The sequence below is a fragment of the Cryptomeria japonica genome, chromosome 6, assembly GCF_030272615.1.
Source record: "Cryptomeria japonica chromosome 6, Sugi_1.0, whole genome shotgun sequence".
In the NCBI taxonomy this organism is placed as follows: Eukaryota; Viridiplantae; Streptophyta; class Pinopsida; order Cupressales; family Cupressaceae; genus Cryptomeria; species Cryptomeria japonica.
In genome coordinates, this window is record NC_081410.1 from 644,507,885 (window position 1) to 644,535,056 (window position 27,172).

Below are 27,172 nucleotides of genomic sequence, written 5' to 3' on the forward strand. Positions count from 1 at the left end.
TCAGCAATCAGAGGCTTTATTCAAGAGAGGATAAGGTACCCTTGGGTATTTTATTCTGTGTTAGGCAGTGTACAAAATACACGTCAACAGAGCCTTGGTCCACAGGGAACCCAAGGCCCCTAGGGTGAACCTTGGCTGAATCCACGCGAACCCAAATGCGAACCCAAGCAACCTGTTGGGTTAAGTCACATCAAAGTGATTTTTAAACATTAATTTTTTATTTTTTTGCCTTTTTAGATATTTCTTGAAATTTTTGCACATAATATGTATATATATGTGTGTGTGTGTGTGTACGAACAAACCCAACAGGCAATAAAAATTTGCCCGAACCGACGAACCGGGTTCGCGTCCTCGAACCCACTCCCGAACCCAAATTAGTAACTTAGGTGAAAACGTTGCAACATCGCCCACCCCCTCTTAGTAGTAAATTTGTGTTCTACAGTTGTGTATGGCTTAAAATAGCTCTAACTGTACTTTTACTCTTTGTATCTTCTTGCTTTCAACTTTCTTCTATTTTAATCTTGGAATAGCCATTTTGAATGAAAGTGTTTATTTATGGTAACCATTAATGCATTTTATCAATGTAACTTGACATTTTCCATAAACGAAATATAGTCTCTTGATTTTGAATGAAAATATACTTATAAATCTGCAACATTCTCTTATTTTGAAACAATTTGTTTAATATATATCCCTTAACTAGGACAATCTTTTGAGTGAACGTGTACCCGTGGGACAATTTTATCCCTTAATTTGAAAGGTCGTGGGTTAACTATTTACTTCTTAACAAGGGAGCCCCTTTATTCGAAAGGGCCTTTAGATTAACCTTTGGAACATTTTCTTATAGCTGGGATGATAAATTGGTTGAAGTCCCATATCAGTAATCCATGATACCCCAAACTAGCATATCCTTTATTTTGCCATCTAGTCTTAGGTGTGGATCAAGGGATGAATTATAAAAATCTTGCAAGGAACTCATTGTACTTAGAATAAATATGAAAACAATATTGCGGCTCAAATACGTAATCTATGCTTGTAATACATTTGCTGTTTGAGGGAGAATCTAGTCGAAAGGTGATTGTGTAAAGGTGAAACATGTATTATGTTGGACTAATAAGTGACTCCACAACACCCCCAAGATCCCTGCAGGACATAATAACTTCCACAAGAGAGAATGGCAAGATAACTTGCATAACAGTGCATAGATTGATAATGGTTGAATATGAATACAAATGTACATAGGTCTTGCTTATATAGGCAAGAGATGATGAGGTAGGTACAACTACCTTTGATACAAAACTAAATGCATGGTGCAATATAACAAATGCCTAAAGCAAATATTAAATAATGAGACATGGCCTCATATCTTCTAGAATGCCACCTAGGATAACTAACATGATCCTAGGAACATTATTAAATGACAACTTACATAAAGTAATTTGTTGATGACTAACTTATGTCAACTAAGCCTAAGTAAGCTTAATGTATAAATGGCATTTACTCTAACATATAAATGATATGTAATCTAATGTATTAGAGTTCTGCAATTGGAGACTCTTCAAATCAGTTTGTGGCATCCCCTATGTAGTGCTGATAAATGCTCCTAAAATGAAATAATATTTGTCCTTTTTAAGGCAAGTTGGGCAATGTCTTTCTTGTCCATCTCTAAAGGTGATTGGGAGGTCCTTCTAGTAAACTTGAGGATTCAGTGGTCTAGCTAATGTATACACACTTCATCTCAACTATATCTTTGTTAGTATCTTCAACTTCAACAATATTAGTTGTCATATGGCCTATGATGCACCTTCCTTTGAGTTAAAGAGAGTGCATTTGTATTTATATAGTCTTCAAAGATAACACATATTGTGCGCTTGTTGAATAGTAGATTATGCAAGTGATTTGTGGTTGAGTTTGACAAGCAGAATTAAGTGTTCTCATATCTTTAGATCTCAACTTGTACAGTTGTAGGTTTAAAACGTCATATGCCCTTTATGATCCTAGTTTTTACTCAAAGCATATTTATGACAAGGGCTTTTGACATTACGTGTGATAGATTAACATTGGATCTTTTTACTCATTTATTCCTGGCAGTACTTGTGGAGGATGCCAATTATTGGATATCTTTAATCTTGGAAGTATCTTGACTCTTGAGCCACCTTGAAAGTACAAAAGGTGGTAGTATATGATTTGACAATTATCTTGTCATGGACGTGGCAGAAATGCCAAAACACATACTGTTGTCATTTTATGACACCCTTGGTCCATCAATGAGAACCGATCAGAGATACAATCCATGGACCAACGCTTCCCCAGTTGATCAAGGAGAAAAGCAATGGAATTATGAAGTGTGAAGTGTTGTCTTGTCTGGAGGAAGTTCCTTAGTCCTCAACCCCGGAACTCCAGACCCCCAAAGTTCCCAGGTTGCTAAGTCTCCTTTCTCTTCCCCGGAACTCTGGAACCCTAAGGTTCCAAAGTTCCTTTGCTAAGTCTCCTTTCTCTTACCTAGAACTCCAGAACCCCGAGGTTCTGAAGTTCCTTTGCTAAGTCTCCTTTCTCTTCTCAGGAACTCCAAAACCCCGAGGTTTTGAAGTTCCTTTGCTAAGTCTCCTTTCTCTTCCCAGGAACTCCAGAACCCCAAGGTTCTGAAGTTCCTTCCTTAGCCTCTTCTTCTCTTCCTCGGAACTCCGGAACCCCGAGGTTCCGAAGTTCCTTCCTTAGCCTCTTCTTCTCTTCCCCGGAACTTCGGAACCCCAATGTTCCGAAGTTCCAAGCCTAAGTCTCCTTTCTCTTCCCCAGAACTCCGGATCGCTGAGGTTCCAAAGTTCCTTCCTTAGCCTCTTCTTCTCTTCCCTGGAACTCCGGAACCTCGAGATTCCAAAGTTCCAAGCCCAAGTCTTCCCAACTTCCTTCCGACTTGCAACACTTATAGATGGTGTGATCAACACTCAAAGCTTTTAATGCTCCAACAACTCTTGCGACCAGTTTTCTATATAAAGGTTGTTATGCCTCATTGTAAAGGGTTCTCTCCCTGTTGGCTTGAGCTATTCTATACTCTTTCACTTCTTATCTTGCATTTCTGCAACTGTAAGTTTGGCCATTGGCCTTTGAATGAATTGAAATTATCATTCCTGCCCTCCTTCAACTTATGCATGTTGTGTATGTTTCCTTACCTTCATCATAGGTGTATGTTTTGTGGCTCTTCTCATATATGTCGTGTTAATTTATTTCTGAGTGTGACTTGTGGGAAATCTTCTCCCCTTTGACATTTAGCAAATTTTGACCTCCATACATGCATTGGGGTCATTCATGCAACTGAAGTTTGTGCATCTCCTGGATATTTCGATTGATTCTTTGTGTCATCTTTGGGTGGGGAGAGAAACATTTCTTATCTTGGTGCATCACCTCCTTTCATTTTAAGCGTTTCTCTCTTCCCTTTTCCTCTGCAAGCTGTAAGGATAGGTTTAGAAGTAAGATTTGAAGTGTTGAGTTGGTTCAACACCTACACTTGGATTGAGAAGGAAGCCGGCCTTCTCCGGAGATTCAACCCCCTTGCACAATGTCGCACACTTCGGGGTTGTTTCCATGTTTCACGAGGTTGTTGAGTTAGTTGATAGCTCAACAAGGGTGCAAGCTTTTGTGATAACACATACCATATCTTCATTTTCTGAATTGAATTAAGGTTAAAGATTTTATTATATTTAAAAGAATAAAACCTGAAAAATAGTGTCCAAATGCAAATTAAGTGTAAGTTACTGTTATGGAGTGCAATGAGTCTGTTTGGAAAATGCACAGCAGCACATACTATGCATATAATAATAAAAGATTCTTTTTAATATTTTGCGGTATTTGTTTCTATCTCGTTTTTTTAGAATTTGTTGTCCACCAGTCTTCTCAAGATTGCTTGTGTTGCATGATTACAATTGGTCTTATTTTTAATTTTGTTTTTCTGTATGTTTTGTCAGGTGTGTCAAAGGCTAATGGTTCAGGGCCTTCCTAAGATGACAAAGTTTAATGGAGCAGTGGATGCTGTGCATAAAATATTCATGACAGAGGGCATCCGTGGTCTCTATAGGGGCTTTGGGATGACGTTGGTTTCTAATTCACCAGCATCTGCGATTTGGTGGGGAGCATACGGGTTTGCACAGCATATGATCTGGAGGTATATACAAGATGATAATTTTCCTTGATAAGCAAAACTCTAATAAGATAACATTGTTGTATAGTTGACATTAATATTTTGAGAAATTTCATCATATCAGCTGTTGAGAATATTAAAATGTCAGTCACCAAACTTTAAATCACCTCGTGTTTTGGCCTAGCAACTTACTGCATTTTCTTTCATAGATGGTGCTCATAGAATACTTTCTTTGGATGCTATAACATTGTCAAATGAGTAAATAACTAAATATGATAAAATAATCATTTAGTTGAATTGACTGGAGTGAAAATCCCTGTCCCAGAAAATTTAGTATTTTGTCAATCATGGATTTGCTTCTGAATCAACTGAACAGTGATTTATCCCCTATGAAAAGGCAATGGATGTCTTAATGAATGTGCTCATGCAATGCTATGGCTTGAAAACCAATTTTGTATGAGTTATTTTCCGTCGTCAGAATACTTTATCAGTTATTTGCTCAACTCTACAATATTCTCAAACAAATGAAAGGAAGTTTACAGGAAATTAAGAATAAGGACCTTGTGAGAACCCATAATTTTGTAAGTGTCGTATAACAAATAAATCAATCTAAGTGTCGTATAACAAGTTGAAATAACCTATACAGAATTCATGAATAGAAGCAAATCTGTGTGAAATTATGTGTCAACAGCTTTTCCACTTTATATAACATGTTAATAGCAAGTTAAAATCTATAAAAGTGACAGATTTTAATATTTTATTGATTACCCCTATTGATTGGGCTAATCTGCTGATGGCAAACTTCAAGCTAGTAACATTAGATGTGGACGGTGTGACCCTATTTACAGCACATATGATGACTATGTAAATGAAGAGATGCTGATACTATAGCATCAATGCAAGAGATGGTGCTGTTTATTTGATCACATTTGTCCACTGCTGTTGATTTCTGACATGACAAATCAAGTCACAAAGGCAGCCAAGAAAGTACTGTTGTATACTAGTTGATCAGAAAATTAGCATTCTTTATTGCTCTTTGCCTGTCTTGATTGCTGATTTGTGCAAAGTCAGCTGTTACATCATTGACATCGTTCGACTGCTGCTTTGACTACTATTGACAACTGATATAAGTGGATCACGTTAATGTGCTCAACAGATGTGTTTTCCGTTTTGACTCTTGCACTCCATTTTTAACTATGATAAATGTATGTTGACCTGTACTTATGTTGTTGACTAGAATTCTGAACTAGTTACTTAGATAAATACTGATTTATTCTTGCACTACTTCTGTCAAGTAACTATTCTTATAACGTAGTGAAGAGCTTGCACTTTGGGGCATATAAAGAACAAATTGAACATCAAAGGGCACCGTTATTGTGAAGTCCTTAAATCCCACAATGCATTGATATACTGAATTCCTCCATCTTTCATTTTTTATAGTGAAGGCATAGAATCTTTAATGAAATTTTTATGAATGGGAGCTCCTCGATTCCCTTGGAATGCTGCTTAATATTGATGTCCTCGAGTCTTTTTGGGCATAGTTAATTCCATAAGTTTAGTTGTTTGATTCTTTATTTATATTGTTTGTTTTGGATATTCAATAAGATGAGTTGGTTAGAGTTCCTGATCAATGACACGATTCCAACAATGATTGTCAACAATTCCCTAGACCTACAATTTTGTTGTTTTATTAGCTACTACAACTAGCTACTTGTAAATTGTTTTGTGATTTATCATTGTGTACAACTATCTTGTATCATTTTTCTTGTATTATTAACTACTGTTTAATTTCTCTAGTAGTACAAGAGTTTGTTACATTATTTTCACTTTTTTGTGTAATTGAAAACTAAGTTGCCGGTCTTATTATGAAGACGAGTATGGGCTTAAGGCTTAGGATTTGAGTATACTACTATGTCATTTTTTCCCCATGGGTGCAGGTTAACATATTATGTATATATAACCTCTAATTTTTTATATATATTCAAATTATAAAAACAATAGTACTTATAATTGCCAATAAACAAAATATTTAAATACCTCACAATTTGCAATAAAGATAATACTTGTTGACGGGAATAATCATTATGTTATGTTGGTATATTATGTTTATGTTGTCGTCAGTAATAATGAGTTACGGCGGTCAGTTAGTTAGCCGACGGGTAGGTAGTTGGAGTCGCGACGGTTGTGTCGCACCCCTTCGGCTGTCATATATTGTACCACCTCCGGGTGTTGGAGGACATGTAATGTGGACGACAGATTATAATATGAACATCTTTTGACATTAATGGCAAGCTTATTCTGGTACTTCTTTTGTATTTGCATTGTGCATTGCTGTTCGATTTCTGTATTCTTCCTGTTTACCCAGTGAGGTAAACATTTGGCGCCGCTGCCTAGACGAACTCGGGAACGGAAGACACGGATGGCGCACAGACACAATGGGCCTACCCGTTGGTGAAGTAAACCCGGAGGCCGACGACGCGCGGACAGAACTTTATACAGGAGAAGACGCGGCAACGCGAGAGTTTTCAACTTTGCTCCAGGTGGCCATTTAGACATACGTTCGACGAGAAGTAGCGGAGGCAGAAATCCCACCAAGTGCCGTGTGGACAGCGCTGGAGGTTAGCCCGGCAGTAAACCGGTTAATGAACCACCTCCCCCGGTTGCTTGCAGAGGCATCGCTGGCACAACAGGCCCGCCTGGAGGAGATTGCCCAAGAAGAGCGACGACAACAAATCCTGCAACGCTACGAAGAGAACAGCCGACGGGAAACGGAATGAGATGGCGCCAGGCCAGGAGGAAATTGAACCTTTGACTTATGCCCAATAGACTAAATAAGGACAAAAAATAAAAAGATACAGAGTGACGAATGGGAAGTGGCACAAACCACGTTGAATCTCAAACAGCAGATAGAACGAAGGCGTAGGCTAAGGCAGCTTGCCGAGGGACGACCGGCCGAGGGGTTGCCCGAAGGGAACCCAGGAGGTGTCACGGAGGTTGCGGAGGCAGAGATAGACGGAGAGAACTACACTGTCTACACTATTGTAGGGCTGCCAGAAGGAGTCACGGAGGGTGCCGAAGGAGAACTCTACAGTTCGCCAGAATACCATCGTAGGGTAAGAAGCTGCGAAGAGTTGGTGGAACAAACAAGGCGAAGTCTAAACCTGATCGACGCTACCAGAGACTTGCTCAAGAATTTGTCCATTTCAGAGGACAACTGGAGGGAGACAACGGAAGGTGACGGTACGACTGAAGGTGCCGAGGGAGCACAAGGGTACCGTACGGGAGGCAATTTGTTTGGTTCGGTGTCGGCAACTTTTTTCGGAGGACCCACGAGTGGAGGTTCAATTGCAGGAGGCGGAGGATCGCCAGGTACAAGCACACAAGGAATTAGAGGAGCGAGACCCAGTGGTGGGATGGCGAGTAAACAAAAATTGCCAAAGTTCACAGAGGATAGCAAAGATGATTATTCCCGTCATGTCACCGTCGGTGGTTCCACCGACAGTGGCACCATCGTGCGGTGGGAGCCACCGAAGGCGGCCACCAAGCAGCCCGCGGAAGAATAAAACGTCGCCAAACATCAAAGACGCCGCACAACACCACCGCGACGAAGAACAAAACAACCCCGCACAGCAAGGGGTAAAGGGAAGAAGACGCCGAACACCGCACCACCACGCCACCACGTGATGCGAAGGGTAAAGCACGGGCCGACCGCCACAGGTAGACCAAGCAGCCGCACGATCGGAGGTGCCAATGCTGTTGTTGACCGTATAGGGAGGTTGTATGGCCGGGGTGCCATCGGGGACATTACAGTGCCTTATTAAAAAAAAAAAACGACGACGGATTGAAAAATGATTCGATGACATCTGGAGCCTGGACACTGAAAATATTGGAGTGTAGAAGAAGGGTTTTGACATCATAAAATATCACAGAAATGATGCACGCCATGGACTTTCGTGGGGTTCTGAAGGTTGTAAATTGGTGTTGGCGGCAGGGGCGTTGCCCCTCGACCCCGCCCTGTACTGCGACAGGGAGCGCACCTGGGGCGCTGCCCCAGGACCCCGCAAGGGGCGCTGCCCCTCGACCCCGTGGGGGCGCTGCCCCCAGACCCCCAGTTTATTTTGAGCTACAGAAGACCACGGGAAGTGTTGTGCCTGAAGCTAAGCATTGGCAGGGAAGCCATAAGCCGTAGAGGGAGACGGATTTGGAGGTTGGGAACAAACAGAGTTTGATGGAAGGCATTGCAAGTCTGTGCAGTTGTATGACACCAGGGAGTTATTCAGTTCAGTTTTTAGCCTTTGGGGAGTGTGATGGAGGATTTGAGGTGGCTCCTAGCATTTGTGCCAACGGATTGTGGCCACCTCCAGGCATGACTGGTACGCTTTGAGGAACTCGGAGTATGTCTCAGCTGGACGTGAGGTTGCCTTGGTGGATGCACAGAGGGCTCGGGAGGAGCTGACCACCAAGTTGGAGGCAATAGTCGCGTGAGACTTAGTTCAGCGTACCCAGGAGTTGGATGCTGAGAGAGCAGCATGGGTGGCTATCGAGGACAAATTGGCTAGGGAGACAGAATCATTTGAGTAGCAGTTGGTGGAAGCTGAGACTGAAAAACGTGTTTTGCAGACAAGTTTGGGTTAGGCCCAGGAGAACTGTGATGGCAAAGGAAGCAATATTGGTGAAATCTGCACTTGAGCATCAGATGGTAGCAGAAAAGGGTTTTCAGGCGAGGACGCAGCAAGTGTATAAGATCCGGGCCCGACTGGCGTCAGTAGTTCCTGCCGTTCATCTCTATTTTGTATTAAGTCGTCGGAGTCGACTTCTTTTCTTGGGGGGGATGATGTTGACGGGAATAATCATTATGTTATGTTGGTATATTATGTTTATGTTGTCGTCAGTAATAATGAGTTACGACGGTCAGTTAGTTAGCCGACGGGTAGGTAGTTGGAGTCGCGACGGTTGTGTCGCACCCCTTCGGCTGTCATATATTGTACCACCTCCGGGTGTTGGAGGACATGTAATGTGGACGACAGATTATAATATGAACATCTTTTGACATTAATGGCAAGCTTATTCTGGTACTTCTTTTGTATTTGCATTGTGCATTGCTGTTCGATTTCTGTATTCTTCCTGTTTACCCAGTGAGGTAAACAATACTCATAAATTCATAATTCAATGATTTTTCAAAGAATCAAATGTCAATACAAAATGAAAATTACAATCAATATTCAATAATCTGCATAGTGGAGCATCAAAATCAACGTTTGGTTCAATTTCATTTGAACCACATTAGCTGCAATGCCATTCCCACCAGCGAAGTCATGTGTAGAAGCAACCTCATCTTAATAGACTTTGGCAAGTTGTGCAATAGTAACGTCTAAGTTAGCACTTTTAGAGTTATATTCCAATTCCTTGTCACCCTTTCACTGTAAGTAAGTTTCTTATGTGACAAGACATGCAAGTTGGAGTGCACAAAGATCAAATCCTCAATTTTATTTTTATAGTCAATTAGTTGTGCTCAACTTAGTGGATTAAAGAATATGTTCTCCAATTTCACTTAGTTGAAGAACATGCAACTTGTTGAATTTGCATCCAACATTTTACAATTATTAAACATAAACTATAATATATTGCAATGAAAAAAATGAGGAGGTTAAAAATTTAAAAAGATGCATACTCGAGATAGAAATTTTATTGCAAGAGGTTGTAGATAAATAGAGCCTTGGCCATGATGTATTGCCATTAATGGGTGTCTTTCTTGTACTCTTCTCGAAGAGTGCAAACATTTTGATTCTTTGAAGATATGAAGTGGCCAAACTCATTCAAGACTATGCTTTGTATATCTACATCAGGGAATATTCTTTTGAATGTAGTCTTGTACCTGGTAGCAATCTCTTCATCTCTATACGGTGCCACCCTCCTTAGTAAAGAAAGTAATTTTGTGTTATAATACTTTGGGGACAAAGCAAATTCTAGGAGATGCAAGGGAATGGTCATCTTGTTCCAATGATCAACAATGATATTTTGCACTTTTTTGAAAAATGCTTTTATGCTAAGTTACCGGTTTGGGTCCAGATTCGGGTTCGGATTCGTGGATTCGGCAATTTTTTTTTTTCTTGGGTACGGGTACGGGTACGGGTTCGTCCGTACATATATACATATATTAATTATAAATTTTTATATATATACACATATATTATATATATGTTCAATATATACAATCCATACAAAAATAAAATATACAATGTGACTTTCCATACATAAATTATAAATCATAAATGATAAATCCATAATTGCCAATGCCAATAAATATTCATATATCGTAAATGCTATCAGTAAACTAATAAGTAATATATGTTATCAGCAAAGCAAGGGAAATAATTATTAATATTATTCAAGTTGCATCTTGTAATCTTCAATTTAAGAGGCAACTTTTTATAATATTATTTTATTTGATTAAAATTCTTTTTAAATACTTAATTATAAAAAGTACTTTTGAATACTTCGAGAGAGATTATTAATTAGGGATCAATTCAGAAAAGTATAAAACAAGGGCACCTAGCCTCATTTTGTATCTAGTATTCACTTAAGCATTTTGTTCGCTTTTGAGATTGAGCTTTCTACTCATCCAAAGACAAATTTTTGGTTGATTTCAGAGATCTTTGAGGACGTAAACTCTCTTGGATTTCCATTTTGGAGGCGAGAGCAAAAACCTTCATCCTCTAGCACTTGCAATTCTACACGAGAATTGCATGGTGTACTGATTTAGAGTTATGGTGCATATTTTTCAGGTTGGTTGATCAGATTTGCAAGCAAATTGTTGGATTTTCAGAATTTACTGTTGTTTTTCATCACTGTTTTTGGCTAGACCTGAAGCACCATTTTTGTAGAGACTATCAAACATTATTTCTAGCCATTACCCAGCCCAAGGTCACACATAGCAGTTATTTCTGCATATATTATTGCTGATATTGGCACATTTACCTAGACCACTTTCCCTAGTACAAATCCACACTATTTTGGGAGGGTTTGGAGGTGCTGTACCAAATATAATTATTGCTGATGTCATTCATTTTAAGGGCGAACTGCAGATTGAAGGGTTTGGATGGGCTTGTGAAGGCTAGATCAGCATTTGGCATGTTTTTCATGACATTTCTAAAGGGTGAATTGCATACAGGAGCGATCAGCCTATGATCATCATTTGTACACCCTTGAGTACTACGGTTGGCATTTTACACCATTCTCCAGCTTCATATTGAGGGCAAATCACTTTGACACATTTTTTATTGGCATTTTTGGCGGTTGATATGGACAGTTTGGTATCAGCTTATCCTTTTCTGCATTTTGTAAAGAGATTTGACATTGCAAAAATTCAGAAATATTGTCATATTATTCGGATTGTACTTGTATTAATGTTCCAATATCAGACCTGAAGTTTGATGACAGTTTATACTGCTGTCATACATTTTAACAGCTATATATCGAGTATAATTCTCAGATTTGATCAATTTCAGTGCTAAGAGTTTTATATTTTCTTTCTAATAAGTTTGATGTAATAAGTTTCAGTTGTCCAAGTAGTTATCAGTATTTTATTTTCTTTCCAGTTTTCTGTTCCTTGCACAAAAAACTCAGAAAAATACAAAAACATCAGAAGATAGCAAAAATTACAAAAAGTAGGCATTACAATTTGACTTGATTATGATTGGATTTTTTATCGCATACTTGGATTATTTTGTTCTTATTAATAATTTACAGCATTAGTGAATACTTTGATCTTTTCTAGACTTTACCCAGTGCTGCACATGACATAACAATTGAAATCTCTTGGAAACATACATGTCTAAGAATTCTGAAGGAAAGGTGTTTTCTACTTTTAAACCAGAATGAACAGATGAAGAATGAAAGAAAACAGTTGGCAAATTGCAGGTTTCTGAAGCATAAAGACAAATGATTTTCCATACATGTGTCACAATTAATGTCCTAAAATTGCAATTCGGAAAACTAGTTTTTCTTTTATCTTTCTCTCTTACCCTCAGGGTATTCAATTCATAGCTCAACCCATGGCATCTTCTCTCAAACCTCTTTCTCCTTAAGTCTCTTCTTTAATCAAGATATTTAAGACTAATAAATTAAAATAATCAAATTCAATTTCAATTTCTAGTTTGAATGATAAATTTTTTGTCTTCCTCTTGTTTCCTTTCTAACTTCATCTCTTATAATTTTTTTTATCTTTCCCTTTACTTCATAACTTCCTTTTTCAATCATGTAACCCGTTTTTTGTGTTAATTTTTCTTCCTTGTTCTATTTTTTCATCATCAGGTTCTATCTTCATTCTAATTCTAGCTTAGGATCTTTTCCTTTAATATTAAACATAAGGCTTTTGGCCACTTGCGACACAATTTCTCATATTGCAATTAATTAGGATAATTCTAATCAAAATATAAAACTAAATTTATTTTTCTTCTTTTTTCTTTTCAAAACCTCATTACCCCCTCCCTCTTCTTTTTAAGTTCAGTCTTCATTCCATTCCTTCACTTTCCTCTTCCTGATGATGAAAATACATGCACAGCAAATCCAGAAGTGACTCTATTATTCAACATGGATTGGAAAACTTATACTTGCTATGATTGAGCTATTAGCTTGAATCAATATCACTAAATGACTGAGTGTGATTTGAAATTGATCAAGAAAACATACACAGCAAAACCAGAAGTGACTTTTTTATTCAACATGGACTGCGGAAAACTTAGACCTACTATGATTGACCTATTAGCTTGAATCAATATCAATAATGGCAGTTATACTACAACATTGTTCATTGATGATTGTTATAGATGAGAGGCCCAAGGTTATTCTCTTCTTTATTTTTTAAAGGTCTATGGCCATTTCTCAATTTGTTTTGCATTTTAATCTAATCAATTGTTGTTGACTTCAGGGGCTTGGGTTATGGAGAAGATCAAGAGAAAAAATCACCAACGCATGGGAATATTGTTTTAGTGCAAGCAACAGCGGGAACATTGGCAGGTGCTGCTCAAACTGTTTTGACTACTCCTTTGGATACAATAAAAACTCGTCTTCAGGTGACCCAAGAATATTCGTGAATCAATTCCAAAGCACTAGTTGATCTTTGTTTCAAGAACAAATTCCATGTATAATGCATTTTTATCTCCAATGCTATTATAGTTTATTTTGGTCCTAAAACATATAATTTTTTAAGTCTAGATGATTTGAACACACTTTAGCGTTCTAGGAATATAACCGAACAAGCTGCAATTTCAAGGAATTTGAGACAGTCATGTTTCTTTCTGTACATTAAAGTGATAAATAAATTCCTGGCTTTGTTCACTGTTCTGACTGGTGATTGGGCTTATGAGTTATATTTCTGTGTTTCTATGCTTCTGCTTTCCTTGTAACATGGATATGATTATAAAAAGATGATTCTTAGGGAATTAATTGTATATTAATAATTTGATATTATTGGATGTGCTTTATGCTACATTTCATGCTTCTCTTTTTAATCTTAGTTGTCACTATCCATATTGTGCAGGTTATGGATAATTATGGTGAAGGTAGACCATCAGTCATGAAGACAACAAGGCAATTATTGAAAGAGGATGGTTGGAAAGGATTTTACAGAGGCTTTGGACCACGTTTCTTGAGCATGTCGCTGTCAGGAACTTCCATGATTGTAACTTATGAACTGATAAGTGAGTAATATGCTGTATGTTTCCATATCTTGGAAATATGTAGAGAATTCTAATGATGAACTTCCCTTCCCCCTTAAGAAATTTTAGTCGTCATTGAGAAATAAGACTTCACAATTTGTATCTTTCGCCAATTTAAAATTCTCATGCATATCTTAAATTAGTTTATTTTTCTCCTTTTCTATACTTAGTAAAGGGAATACTATTTAGTGGCATTATTTGAATACCTTTTTAAGTCCAAATTTATGCTGATAATCTTTCAGGTTTTTTCTTCCTTCATAATTTCCTGTGTAAAGGAAATGCTATTGAGTGGCGTTTCTTGACTACTGTATTGACTCCAATTTTATGTTGCTTATCAGAAAGATTATCCGTAAAAGATCTATGATATATTTGTGTATATAAGCTGGTTAGGAGATGATGAATTTGAGAAGATTTCATTGCCAACATAATTAGAGTGGTAGCAACTTCATGATATACTACAGGTACAGAAGCACATGTCAATAACGTCTCTGTTGAATGTATGTTGATTGTTGATGCAAATCTGGCAAGGTTATAGTTTTAAACTTTTATGTAATGTCCATCTCCAAAGATTTTTCTTATTAGGTGGAGAAATAGCTAAGAGTCAGACATTTGAAATTGTTTCATTTTCAATATCTATAATATTTCATGATTGCTGTTTTCTTTGCCCAGATTTTGTAAAAAGTTAACGTTATTGTCAATTTACTCATTTTATTGCACTTGGATTGCTTTCAGGTCTTCAACCTTCTCTATACCAACGGACTCCATTCACATTGATCTGGAAAATGCCAATAGATCTGTGTACAAAAGAGTTCTTTGAACATTTTTGGGCAATGAGGTTTCTGCTGGACATCTTTCTCATGCTGATCATTAGTGTATTATTGTACAAGAGAAGAAGCCAATGGTGATTATTTAGATGTAGATTCTTTCCTCAATTACTGTGAAAATGAGTAATTTTAAATTCTTTTGTTTTCCTTTTATGGATTCAGAGTGCCAAAAAAGGTGTAACAATTATGTTGTGCTCTCTGTGAAGGAGCTGGCAGTTATGTTTTTTATTGCTTATAGATTGGATTCATCAAACCACCATCGACAATGAAGTTATCATCAAAATACACCAAATTGGATACAGACCTAGCATAAACAAATAATCCATCCCAAAGCAAAACCAGGTAAGGATTCTAATGAACCAAGAAAGGAAATTCAATGATAGATATTAGAAACAAAATAATCCATCTCAAAGCAAAAATTATGTAAGAAGTATAATGAACGAAGAGTACGTGAAGTCAGTAATAGATATTGAAGGCACAATTTCAATTCATCTTGTTTTAGGTTTGGCTGCAGCAACTAGAGCATCAATTTCGTGTTCAACATCAGCATCCATACCATCAATTTTTTTGAACAGTAAGAAGAGTGTTGAACATTCAGACTTGTACCCCAAACAGGATCAGTCAAATTCATGCGATTCTTGATTTAAATTAGCCAAGCCTCATACATTAACAAGGTCTTGTGTGAGTATCTTTCTTAGACCGGGACATTTCCAGCAATATGACTAAGATTATTGTTTTCATTGGAAATGCTAAAAATGTTTGCACCTTTGAAGATTTGGGGCACAGTTTAGATAACCTTATATGCAGCACTAATGATGCTATCCCATGAGAATGAGCATAAGGACCCCTGGTAATATAAAATCATGCATGGTGACCTGAGAAAAATTCCTAGTATCGTAGAAAGTACATGAAATGTCATCTTTTGGAGGACGCTTCCAATCATCTTCCTCAATCGCCAATGGTCCAAAAATCACGATGTACATGACGAAAGAAGTTTATTGACTTCATCGCCTCTAGATTAGTAAAAAAATAGTTTCTCCGTGTTTATTATAGTTCCAAATTCTTTTGTGAAAGAAGTTCCTTTGGCTACATAAGTATAGAAATCTATGTCAAATTAGCAAAAAGGTGACTTAACAAATGAAATCAGCAACATCTCAAATTTAGCTTTAGGAGGAATTTCAATAATTTCTATCTAAAGACACTAACAACCCAATAGAAAAACACTAAAGTCAAACACACAAGCAATTAGGTGATCCTTTTCTACTTGATTGCTAAAGTAGTTGATGTTTCTTCTCAAGGAAATGATTCACAAAAATTTAAGTCACAAAACATCATCCATTCTTGTAACTTGTTGCAATGAGGACAACTCCTTTTAGAGGGCAATCAATGTGCTAGGATCTAATGCTTGAATAATATCATGATATGACGACACTTGTATGTTATTAGCTTTAGGAACATCCCAAGCACACATAATCATACCACAAAGTCTTGGCTTGTAATATTCTATGTTTTGTGTAAACTTTGATAGTGTCAGCCCTATTTAGTGTTGTTTTGTGTTTGCATACATAATATAACAAAATATAGGATACTAATTAACAACATGCTAGTGGTTGTATTTCTTGTAAATATCATGATCTTTATCTCCCTCTATATCTTAATATAATAGAAGTATTTTTTAAATGGACACTGAGGCATGGAGATACGAACACATTCCTATAATCGCTCATTTCATTGTACTAAAGTCTACATAATACAACTTTCAATAACACTGTTATTTTCTATATATATTATATCTATCACTACAAAGTTGTATCACATATTAACACTTAGGATCTATTTGTGTTTGTTTTTCAAATAACCTTGGGCTTAGATCAATGTTGTTAGCGTATTTTTCCTATCAAGTAGCCATGGGATTGGAATGAGTTTCTCATCTGATTCCTTTGCATGTTTTTGTTGACTTAGAGGTCTTTAAACTTGTAAGTTGAAACCTTTTGTTTTACCTTCCTAGTTACTTTTCTTGTTTCCAATAGATGACAACCAATTCTACACTAAAGATGTTGATATAAGTTTTTTTCCAAAAGTTAGAGAATCCTTACGAAGGAAGAGATGACTTGGGACAATGCTACACATGAAAATTTGAGATTGTTGATTACTTAATTATGTAAAATCTCTTTCAAACCTAGCAACTTGACTAGCTAAAAATTCATTTAGAGGTCAAACACCATACAAGGTACAATTAAAATTATATATTCTTATATTTCACAAGGCAAGCTAGATGTTGATACTCTAGATAATAGTCCAAATTTGTAAAGAGATGGTGTAATATTGTAGATATATGGATTTTTTTTAAGCCTTTTACCTTTTTGGAAACTATATGACCAATTTGCCAAGGTGCCTCAAACATTTTTAAGGTAATGACTAACTTAAGAATATATCAATGTACTCAACCATATATGACAACACTCAAATTAAGGCCTAGGAAATCTTTTCATATTATGATCTATACAACTTATACATTTAAATGATCTTGATGTTAATAATAATAGTCACAAAGGCCAAGTCAATTTGTTTCATATTAAGGAAAGTGATAAATATTTTATGGCCACTTAGTATATGTCATATGGCCATCCTTGAATTTCCCATGATACATTGTTTTTAGTGGTATCAAAATATTATTTACATCATATCTTTACTCGCTAGATCCAAATGCTAAGGCTAATGATGACAGGTCTATTTGAGTTAGAAAATTCCATAGCCCAAAAATGCATTATTATATCTAGATAAAAAAGAGCTTGGCATTAGAAGCTACAATTTAATTCATGTTTTAAAGAAGCATGTTTTAATTCATTCAACAAGGTTGAAATTTGAACAAATAGAAGAGAGATCCATGATAAACCAATTCAACTTACTAGAACTTCTTCCTTGCATTTCCATTTTGTGATAAATTTCTCACATGTGATTTCATCTTTCTAATAACCATAGAATAAATTTTAGTGAGGACATTTGCAATATTAATGTATGTTTCCAAGATGGTCAAATCTATAATTTCTCAGCCCATCTAGTAACAATACTCATGTGAATTATATCTCAACATTAAGAAGCATTGATATTTCCTTGTGTTATCTCATTGGGTTTGAAATCCATACCCATCATTTGCAATGGACCTTGACATATGTTGTAGTTATAAGTGCATCTAAGCATATCTATTAGTACCCCTATTTCCTATACAAAATATTGTACTCAAAATAACCATAAAAGGCCATGTCAATCATTGATGGGAAATGCCAAAGATTAACTATAGTCAACTTTCGTAATGATTTTCACAAATACCAACTAAAATGTGATTTCCAAGGTAAGATATGTGCATCCCTAAAGCAAACATATATCCATATTATTTGCAAGCAAACAATAAATTCTAACTTTAAAAAACCTTCAATATTATTTAATGCTCATTATGGTGGTAGCAAGAGGAACTATAATAACATATATCTATATTATTTGCAAGAAAACAATAAATTCTAACTTAAAAAAAACCTTCAATATCATTTAATGTTCAATATGGTGGTAGTAAGAGGAACTATAATAACTATATGCAACTAAGGAGTCACAATGAACATATTCCATTTTAATAATGAACTTTTTTCATAATCCATAAAATATCTGGGCATAAATTGTGCGTATAATTTTTGTCATATAATCACACAATGTGATTCATGGTCAAGATAATGAAGTAACATTGATAAGATGATTGCATGCTAAATGAGATGCCAAAAAATGACATTGAAACCAAGGTAGGGAATAGATTTGGGAGGCAACATTGAGATATAATAAGAAAGATAGAAAGAGAGGAAGATTAAAAAAATTAGAAGCATGAATGTAATAAATCATGCAAGACGGTGGTGGGAGATCAAAGAATTACCAAAATTATAAGAATAAAACAAGAATACAAAATCTAAGTGGGTAAATCTACAATAGTGAGTCCCAAATTTGTGACAACAAATTTGTCAACTTGAATGAGGATGAAAAGTAAGAAATATTTCAATTTGGCAAACAACACTATCGAACAAAAGATTTTTTTCATTTGAAGATTGACTTATTCAAAGGTTTTATTTTATTGATTTTGAAACAACAAAATAATATCTTCAAGTGAAAACAATTTTTGAATGAAGACATTATTTTAACTAAGGACCATTCAAAGGTATTTCAACATGATTTTTAAAAAATATTTTGGGCAACCAAAATGATCTTCAAACAAAAGCATCTAGGAACGAAGGTCTTTTAATGATGGTTCCATCTTTGTTCAAAGGCCCTTAATGACCTTTTACATTGCATGTTTCAATTTTTTTCGATAATTTTCAAACCTCAATTGGACTTCCGAATGGAATCAACTTGACAAAATAATTTGAAAGATCGTAGCATTTGAAATAAGCTTTTGAATTAATATAATTTTGAATATGTTTAATTTGATCATTATATTTATTTTTTATTTTTTAAACATAGGTTTTTCAGCACTCATGTATGTCTATTCCATAGTGAAAAAATAGTAAAATAGATTTTTTTTTTAAATTGAAAAAATTGTGTTGTATTGTATAAACCAATGTCTAAATTATAATTAATAACTTTAAAAAGTAATAAAAAATATGCAACAAAAAATTATGAAAAAATATTTGCATAGTAGTTATTGGTGTTACTAATCTCTGTTTTTTTTTATCGGTAAAGGCAGAGTTGAGATTCATATTATTTTTGCATTAATTACAGTATTGACATAGCTGAGTGGTATAGCATCAAAAACCATTCTCAACATTTCCAAAGAAGAATGGTTTCCGAGTAGGCAGAAAACCATAAGCACCATGATTTATCATTTTTAAAATTTAGCAAAATTATGTAGTCTAGGATAATAAAGCTAAAAAGAGTTTAGATGGCAGATTATCAACTGCCTAGATAACATTGATTTTAAACATAAATATGTAGCCAAAACTAACTATAAACAGAGTCTTGGATTAAGCTTCGAAAAAGATTTTTAACAGAACCAAATTAGGGAACCTAGCTTGCATTGGAGGGTTCAGATTGAGACGATTCAATTCTCACACTCCCATGGCCTCTGCCCACAGGGCAGCCACGACCACGACCAGATCCCCGACGGCCCCTTCTTGCTCCACCCCGACAACCTTGTTCGGCTTGAGGCTCTTCGTCTGCAGCTTTCAGGGGCAAGATTCCATTGAGTCTTGCAAATTGAAAGAGGTCTTCCTCTCTGTTCTGGACCTCCAGATTTTCCCCTAGGAACCGCCATTTGAGGTAGCTCAGTCCAACTCCAACAAAAACCCTGTGTCTAACCCTTTCAAGTCCAACAAGAAGGGGTAATACTTGGTGTTACTAATCTATGTTTAAAATTTATAATTTAATAAAAAAATAAAAAAAAGCTTTATGTGGTATGGTATAAACATCATTTAAAAAAAATATTGTTAAGTATAAAAAATGAGTTATTAGAAGTTACATAAAAAAATTATAATTTTTTTTTTTTTTTAAATATTTATTTTAAATCATGTAAGAAACATAAAAAATCACTACTTCATATCATTTTTAAATTCTTAATATTTTAATCGCTATAAATGTTAGGGAAGATTTGATAAAAATGTTGATTTCAATAGTTCAAAGTGGGACATTATTATGGGATCACCCAAGATTAAAAAATAAAATTAGGGCGTGAACAATAAGATAAATAAAGATAAAAAAAAGTCAAGGATTAAAAGTGAGTCAACTAAAAAGGATAAATAAAGATAGTATTGAAGTGTTAAAGCAACACATTGAGGGTTATTCCCATAGTGTGTTGGTTAAGTTGTGATGGTGTTGTTGTGACCACCAAAGGTTCAAACCCTTGCTCGACCATTATGATTGCAGGCTTGTGCCTTCAGTGATCCATTGTGCTCACAGGTTTGAGCCTTAGCATTAGAAGGATAGGATAGGGAATGAGAGGCAAATAGAGAATATTGTGAGGAAAAAATAAGTCAAATGAGTGGTAAGGATAAAATTGAGGAAGGTGGGAAAGGGGAGAAAAATAAGTTTATAAAAGAATTAGAAAAGGCTCATTAATCTCTTTTCCCAAGCATTTTTCTCCATAAAAAATCCCAATGGTTTCATTTCTTATGAAGCATATAAAAAACAATCCATATTGACCTTTATCTATATGTGTCTTCAATCATCATTTGACCTAGTAAGTTCATGTTTCAAAGACTAGCTCTAAGAGCTTTTGAAGTTTGTGATGAGGAACATATTGAGAAAAATATCTTAGTTTGGTAGGGTCTTGCATGGATCTCAAATAAGTTCTTTTCACAAAACTTAAACAAGCCAAAAATGTCGAAAATTTGCTATGAGTTTACGGACTAGTAATTTTGTGCCATTTTTTTCCTATATCAAATGCATCTAAGATTTCAAAAAACATGAAAAAGAATCATAACTTTGTTTAAAACACATAAAAAGGTTTAAGAATTCAATCCTTACCTTGAAGGATCAATGACTATAAAATTGAATGCTCATGTGGAACTTAATGTGTGTGTGATATATAAACAAGCAAAATAATGTGTGATATGTAAACAAGAAAAATAAATAAGTAACAAAATAAGATTATTCTACAAGTGGGACAATCATATCTACATAATAATAATGTTGCAAACTTGTGTTTCCACTGTGCTAATGTGAAGATAAAAATAGAATATTATATAGGCATGAATATGCCTAAATTAAAGATTTGGAAATATAATCCAAATCCTAATGTGAAGTGTAGATAATATCAATTTTCTATCTTATGAAAAAATAATTAACCATTAGCTAAATAAGACTAACCCTCTAACAACTAGAAAACTAACCTTTACTTTTGGCTTTTGGCTTTTGACTTTTTACATAGGATAAAACTAGCATAATAATAAAATAATAATCTTATGTTTTTTATTAGTAAATCAGTGTTAACTAGGGCACTGACCATTAACATAGCCAAAGACTATCAACATTACAAAAACAACATACAAGGGTGTTGACCCTTAAAATATCAGCCCAAAGGCAGTAAAAGAAACAACAAAATAGGGGTATGATCCCCAGAGGAACCAAGGTAAGACAAGTGAAAAGAACTTATCAAACCTATAACAAATCAAAACCCAGCTCAAGGATGGGGAGAATCATCTGAGCCAAGACAAATTTGAGGGAGGGAGGAAGATTTTCCCTTCCAACTATGACAAACACGGTCCAAGCAATACTATCATTGAGACCATCAAAAGAAGGATTGGGCAGGGAGGGCCTTGTCGACTTACAATCAACATCGACAACAAGCTATTGCAGTTGAACATCAACAGGTTGCTGCAACAAAAAAACGCATCATGAGCATATTCGACAGGAGTGGATCGATGATGTAGAACACAAGCAACAATCATAGGGCCAGAGGAGGCCAAGTCAGTAGCACCAAGGGCTTCAACTAGAGCTTCAACAGCAGTAAGAGGCACAACCTCAACCTGGGAGGAGTCATCACCCGCTTGAGATGAGTCATCAGTATCAGCAGTATTGACCGTCAAGTGATCAGCAGTAGCATCCTTTCACCAAGTAGCAGAGTCTTTGTGTTGAGAGAGAGAATAATAATCTTATGTTAATAACATATATAACCTATGTATACCCTAGAATCTCATTATTTCTCCCAACGATAGCGTTGGACTCTAGTGCCCTCAAAAGAGAAGGAAAATCTTGATATAGCTAATGGTGAGAGATCCAACAAGATTGACTTGGAAGTTGACCTTCCTTGGCAACAAGGTAGGAAATGGTTGAACCGTTTTGGGTCTAACAAGTCTTTGTATCAAAAAAAATGTCAAAATTGAGTGGAAGTTGAATACCAAGAACAAAATTTGTAGGATTGCTAATCATGTTGACTCATGGTAGTGCTTGAGAAGATCAACATTAACAACATCATGGATGCTCAACTAAGCTAGAAGATCAAGATAAAAGCATTTTCAACAACTTTCTAAAGAATGGTGTAAGTCTCATAGTAAAGTCACTTGACCTTACTATGTGCTTTCTCTTGGAAGCAACGTTTGTCCAAGTATAACCAAACTCTATCTTCGACTTGAAAATTATGAGCAACACAATGACAGACCAGAAGTTGTTTTTGATTTTCATGAGTCTTTTGAAGAATTTGAACTACTTTGAAATGAAGATTCTACAAATGTTGAATGAAGGCTTGGGTACTAGCTTTCTCTTTTTGAATATACATAGTGACTATAGAGGGCAAAGATAAGTGAAACTCATATGGAAGCAAAGGTTGAAAATTGAGACATACCTCAAAAGTTGGCATGTAGATGAGTGAACTACCTAGTTGTATGCATGCTCTATCTGGGTTAGGCTCAAATCCCACTTGGTAAGTGAACTATGGTGATAAATCCTTAAACTTTGTACAAGAGTTTGGTTCAGAACTTTTGTTTGACCATTTGACTGGGGATAAAAAGAAGTGAAGTCAAGGGAAACTCTTAAAATCTTCCACAAACATCTCCAAAAATGGTACACAAAACATGAGTCACAATTAGAAATAATGCTAGTTGTTAAACAAAAAGATCCTCAAACAAAGTCAAATAATAGTTGGGCTTAGTCATGTGCAGAATTTATCTTGCAACATGGACACTTAGTTATCTTATTGAATTGATCAACAACCACAAAAACACAATGGCAATGAATAGTGAATGTGAAACTACTAACCAAATCCACAAAAATACTCTCTCAAGGATAAGAAGGAATAGGCAAAGGAATGCTCAAGCCCATCTTTATGTTGGGTGGTTTGGAGTGGTAGTAGATTGCACATCTCTTAAAGAAATGTATAACACCTCGTTGCACATGAGGCGAATAGAATAATAACTACAAATGATGAAGTATTTTATGTTTTTCAAAATGACCACCATAAAGAGTAAAATATGCCTCCTTAAGAAGAAAAGTATGATGATATTGAGGGACACAAAGTAGATTGAATTCTAAGAATTTTGTCATTCGGTGACCAAAACCTTAGCAACGCTAGAGAGCTTCATTTTGTAAATGAAATTCTCCTCATCAAGGATCTCATTGTAAGCAAACCATGTCTCCATGTCAATAATCCAAGTGTAAAGCGCATCAAGATTTCGAGATCCATCATAGATCTTAACCTAACATTTGGCTAAAAGTTGATGGCCTCTAAGACTACAAAGTCGTTGAACTGCAATATCATTGACTTTATCAGTGAAGACAATAAAAATATTATTGAATAAAATGGTCAAAGAAAATACAATAAAATCAAACCAATATGCCTCAAAACATCTTCTCCATGATTGAGCTAAATAGAAGCAAATTTGAATGTGGAATGATCTATAATTATTTAGCAAAGTTTATTTGCAATGGCTACTTTGAAAAGCAAAAATGACAATTTGAATACACCAACAATACTCAATGGAAAATGGTTAGAAAGGGCTTCTATAAATACAAGTTTTAAGAGACAAAATCAATAGTTGTGGTTAAGAGGTTAAAATGTATGGCTAAGCTCATTTGCCACATGAAGGACAAGAATTTTCTCTATTAAGATGGAAAAGGACAAGTGGTTGGAAAATAACTTGTTGGGGTTGGATACTAAATAATAAGGATAGGATAAGGATAAGGTTAGCTTATAGTAGGGTTCCTAAAAGATGCAAGGTTTGACTTTTTCTAATTATGGTGGATAATATTTTATTAATGAAAGGGAGGTAGCCCATGTAAGGTCAAATTGGACTGAGACACTTGTCTCTAGTTACAATAATGTACAAAGTTGCACTATCAAGGGTAAGTGACACATGGTAAATGATGGCAATTTTAGCTTTTATCGTTTAGAAGAGGGTTAAAAGGGATTTAACTAATTTAATTTAGCATTAATTAATTAAATAAGATTCTTAAAAGATAATGAATTAAGATTAACATAAATTATTTAACCTTTTGAAAAAATTAAGTGTATAATTAATTGAATAAAGGATATAATAATTAATTAATTAATTATTATTTGATTAATTAAAATAAAGGGAAGGGACAATAATTAAATATTTATTTAAATAATTATGGTCAATTTTAGATTTCTACATTTTGTCCCCCTTTGATACAATGTTGTGTCACTGACAGTATATCAAAGAAGAATTAAGTATGTCATTGTCAATTTTAGAAGAAAGGGTACTGCCCCTCAAGAAATCGTCTAATTTTTTTTGGAAAACATATTAGTATGCAATTTCTCGAAAATGGCAAAAATGAGGTGAGGAAAACATCAACAAACGTAATGATCATCAAAAATCCTCAAGAGTTAGGACGGCTTATAAATAGGCCTAGGGAGGGTTCATGTCAAGTCATTTTCACACCTAGCATTATTGGAGAGGATGGGATTTTCTAATTATTATGTATATGTTAATTGGTTTTTAAGTGTTGGTGTAAATAATTATTCATCATGGATATTATTACACTTACTTAAGTTTACTTAGGATAATGCATTTCATAGTAGTTTGGATATGAGACACTTGGGTGTTTGTGTCACATTGGGATAGTGTGTGTAGGAGAAATTCCACCTCTTATGGTGTTGATCTTGTTATTACACTATAATATCCACTTATTGTGGAGTGATAATTCCACCTTCGGTGGGTGATCCACCTCATGTGGAATATTATATTATTTCTCCTACCTACCCACACCTATTTCCTACCTACCCTTGTTTCTTATTGAGCCACATGTCATATTTGTGTGCTCATACATATCCCTAGCCTTGCCTATATAAGCAGGCTCATCTACATTGTATGTAACTAGATAATCCAGTTGATTGTTGATCATTTTCTATTGATGAGAATACAGTTTATTCTTGTCCCATATTATGTCTCTATCTTGTACATTTCAATGACTTCTTGATCTTGGCAAAATCCAACATTAAGGTCTATTTTTTGGGTGCTATACATTGTTTTGTAAAAGGCGGCTTGGGCTTTTGTGCAAGCCAATTTTACTTATCTTTCTAATATTTTCTAGAAATAGTTGTAATGTTGTACAACTGACACAAAATATTGTAACCTATTATTTTATTCATAATTTATCAAAAATTTCTTTTAAATTGAGTGAAACTATTAGACATAAAAACATCCAGCAAAGCAAAATAAATTTGTAGAACACTACGATTTTCAAAAAGAAAACTAATCCTACTGCCCTATGTTAATTCATTAAGCTAGTTCTTATGTTGTCCTAAATTTAAGAATTCGTGAACCACATTATATCTGTAGGCATCTGCAAAACATGGCTTATACCACCGGATAATAACCATGTTCAAACAAAATAAACTTCACCTCCTTAAATATTTAAGTTGCACAAGACTGAAAATATGAGATGGCTTTCTTATGTTTGTTTTTTTAATCTTTCTAAATTTTATTTCTTATTAACTTTTATTTTCTATATACATGACATGAGACGCACATATCTTCGTCGGTGCCTCAAAATTTTACTGATATTTCACAAAAAATCTAACACTTTTTAAACAGGCATGAAATACAATTCTTAGGCAAATGATAGCAAGCCCGTCTTGGTCTAGGTTCGCCAACTTATTTTTGTATGATATGGTAATTAAAAGTTTTGAATTAAGTGGGTAACACACATTCAATTCTGAAATTGTAAAGAACTGCTTTTCCATTACTTTGTTTCTATTTTCCCATAGCTAATCTTTATAAAATCATTAACTATCAAAAGGGTCAAACTTTCGGACTAAATTTGGTCCTATGTAAGGCTGAATGACAAACTATGGCTACAAAGGCATGATGCAGTGTTTAAGAATTGGATATGACCAGGCAATGTTGATAACACCCATACTCAATTGTCCAATCAAAGTGAGTACATATCATTAGATATGTATGTCGAAATCTTCACATCTATAATTTGAGCTTTGAAAGTGTAGTTATGAAACATGAGCATTGAATGAGTCATTCAAAGTATGTTAATGCACATGGAAATTCACTGTCATTCACTTGGGATGTTTATTCAAGGAAAGGAATTGCAATTTGATAATTCTTTTAGTTTGGTAATTGAACTAGTACATTTTAAGATCATGGCCATGATAAACTTCGAATTCTAAGATTGTGGCCATGAAAAACTTCGAATTCTAAGATCGCTATATTGTTTAAAATTGTAGTTTTTAACTGCCACGCCCTTAAAGGTGGAATCCAACATTCCAATAGATTTACTAAGTCACCTCATGTGAGAACAGACAATAGTATTTTTTCCGAGTCTTTCGAATGTGCCCAAGGGATAACAGGTATCACTCTTCGCCATTCAATTAAATGTTCATCCTAATCCATAAAATGCTCATTAAAGGTACACCACTTCTATAATCTTTCATCAAAGAGATTGCTTGCTCCTAACTCCGGCTTTTCTTGTGTCCTTCCCTTATATATCATAATGAGACAATTATTGGAATCAATTAGGCTGAGCATCTTGTTACCAAGCCGTAGTCATGA

At 35.2% G+C, this 27,172-nt stretch overlaps 1 protein-coding gene across 2 annotated transcripts in view; it reads left to right on the top strand.

The window, feature by feature from the left end:
* The window catches only part of LOC131068649 (uncharacterized), a 51,645-nt gene extending 36,814 nt beyond the window's left edge, over positions 1-14,831 (top strand). The window contains exons 3-7 of one of the 2 annotated variants that reach the window (XR_009112051.2): positions 3,963-4,159; positions 13,065-13,209; positions 13,677-13,836; positions 14,193-14,315; positions 14,587-14,722. Coding sequence is in view for 1 of the 2 variants with exons in the window: in XM_058003884.2 (XP_057859867.1) it covers positions 3,963-4,159; positions 13,065-13,209; positions 13,677-13,836; positions 14,587-14,759 (675 nt within the window). In the remaining variant the exon portion in view is untranslated. Of the gene's footprint in view, positions 1-3,962; positions 4,160-13,064; positions 13,210-13,676; positions 13,837-14,192; positions 14,316-14,586 lie in introns of both variants that reach the window. The other variant, XM_058003884.2, reaches the window with a different exon arrangement.
* Positions 14,832-27,172: the final 12,341 nt, after the last annotated feature.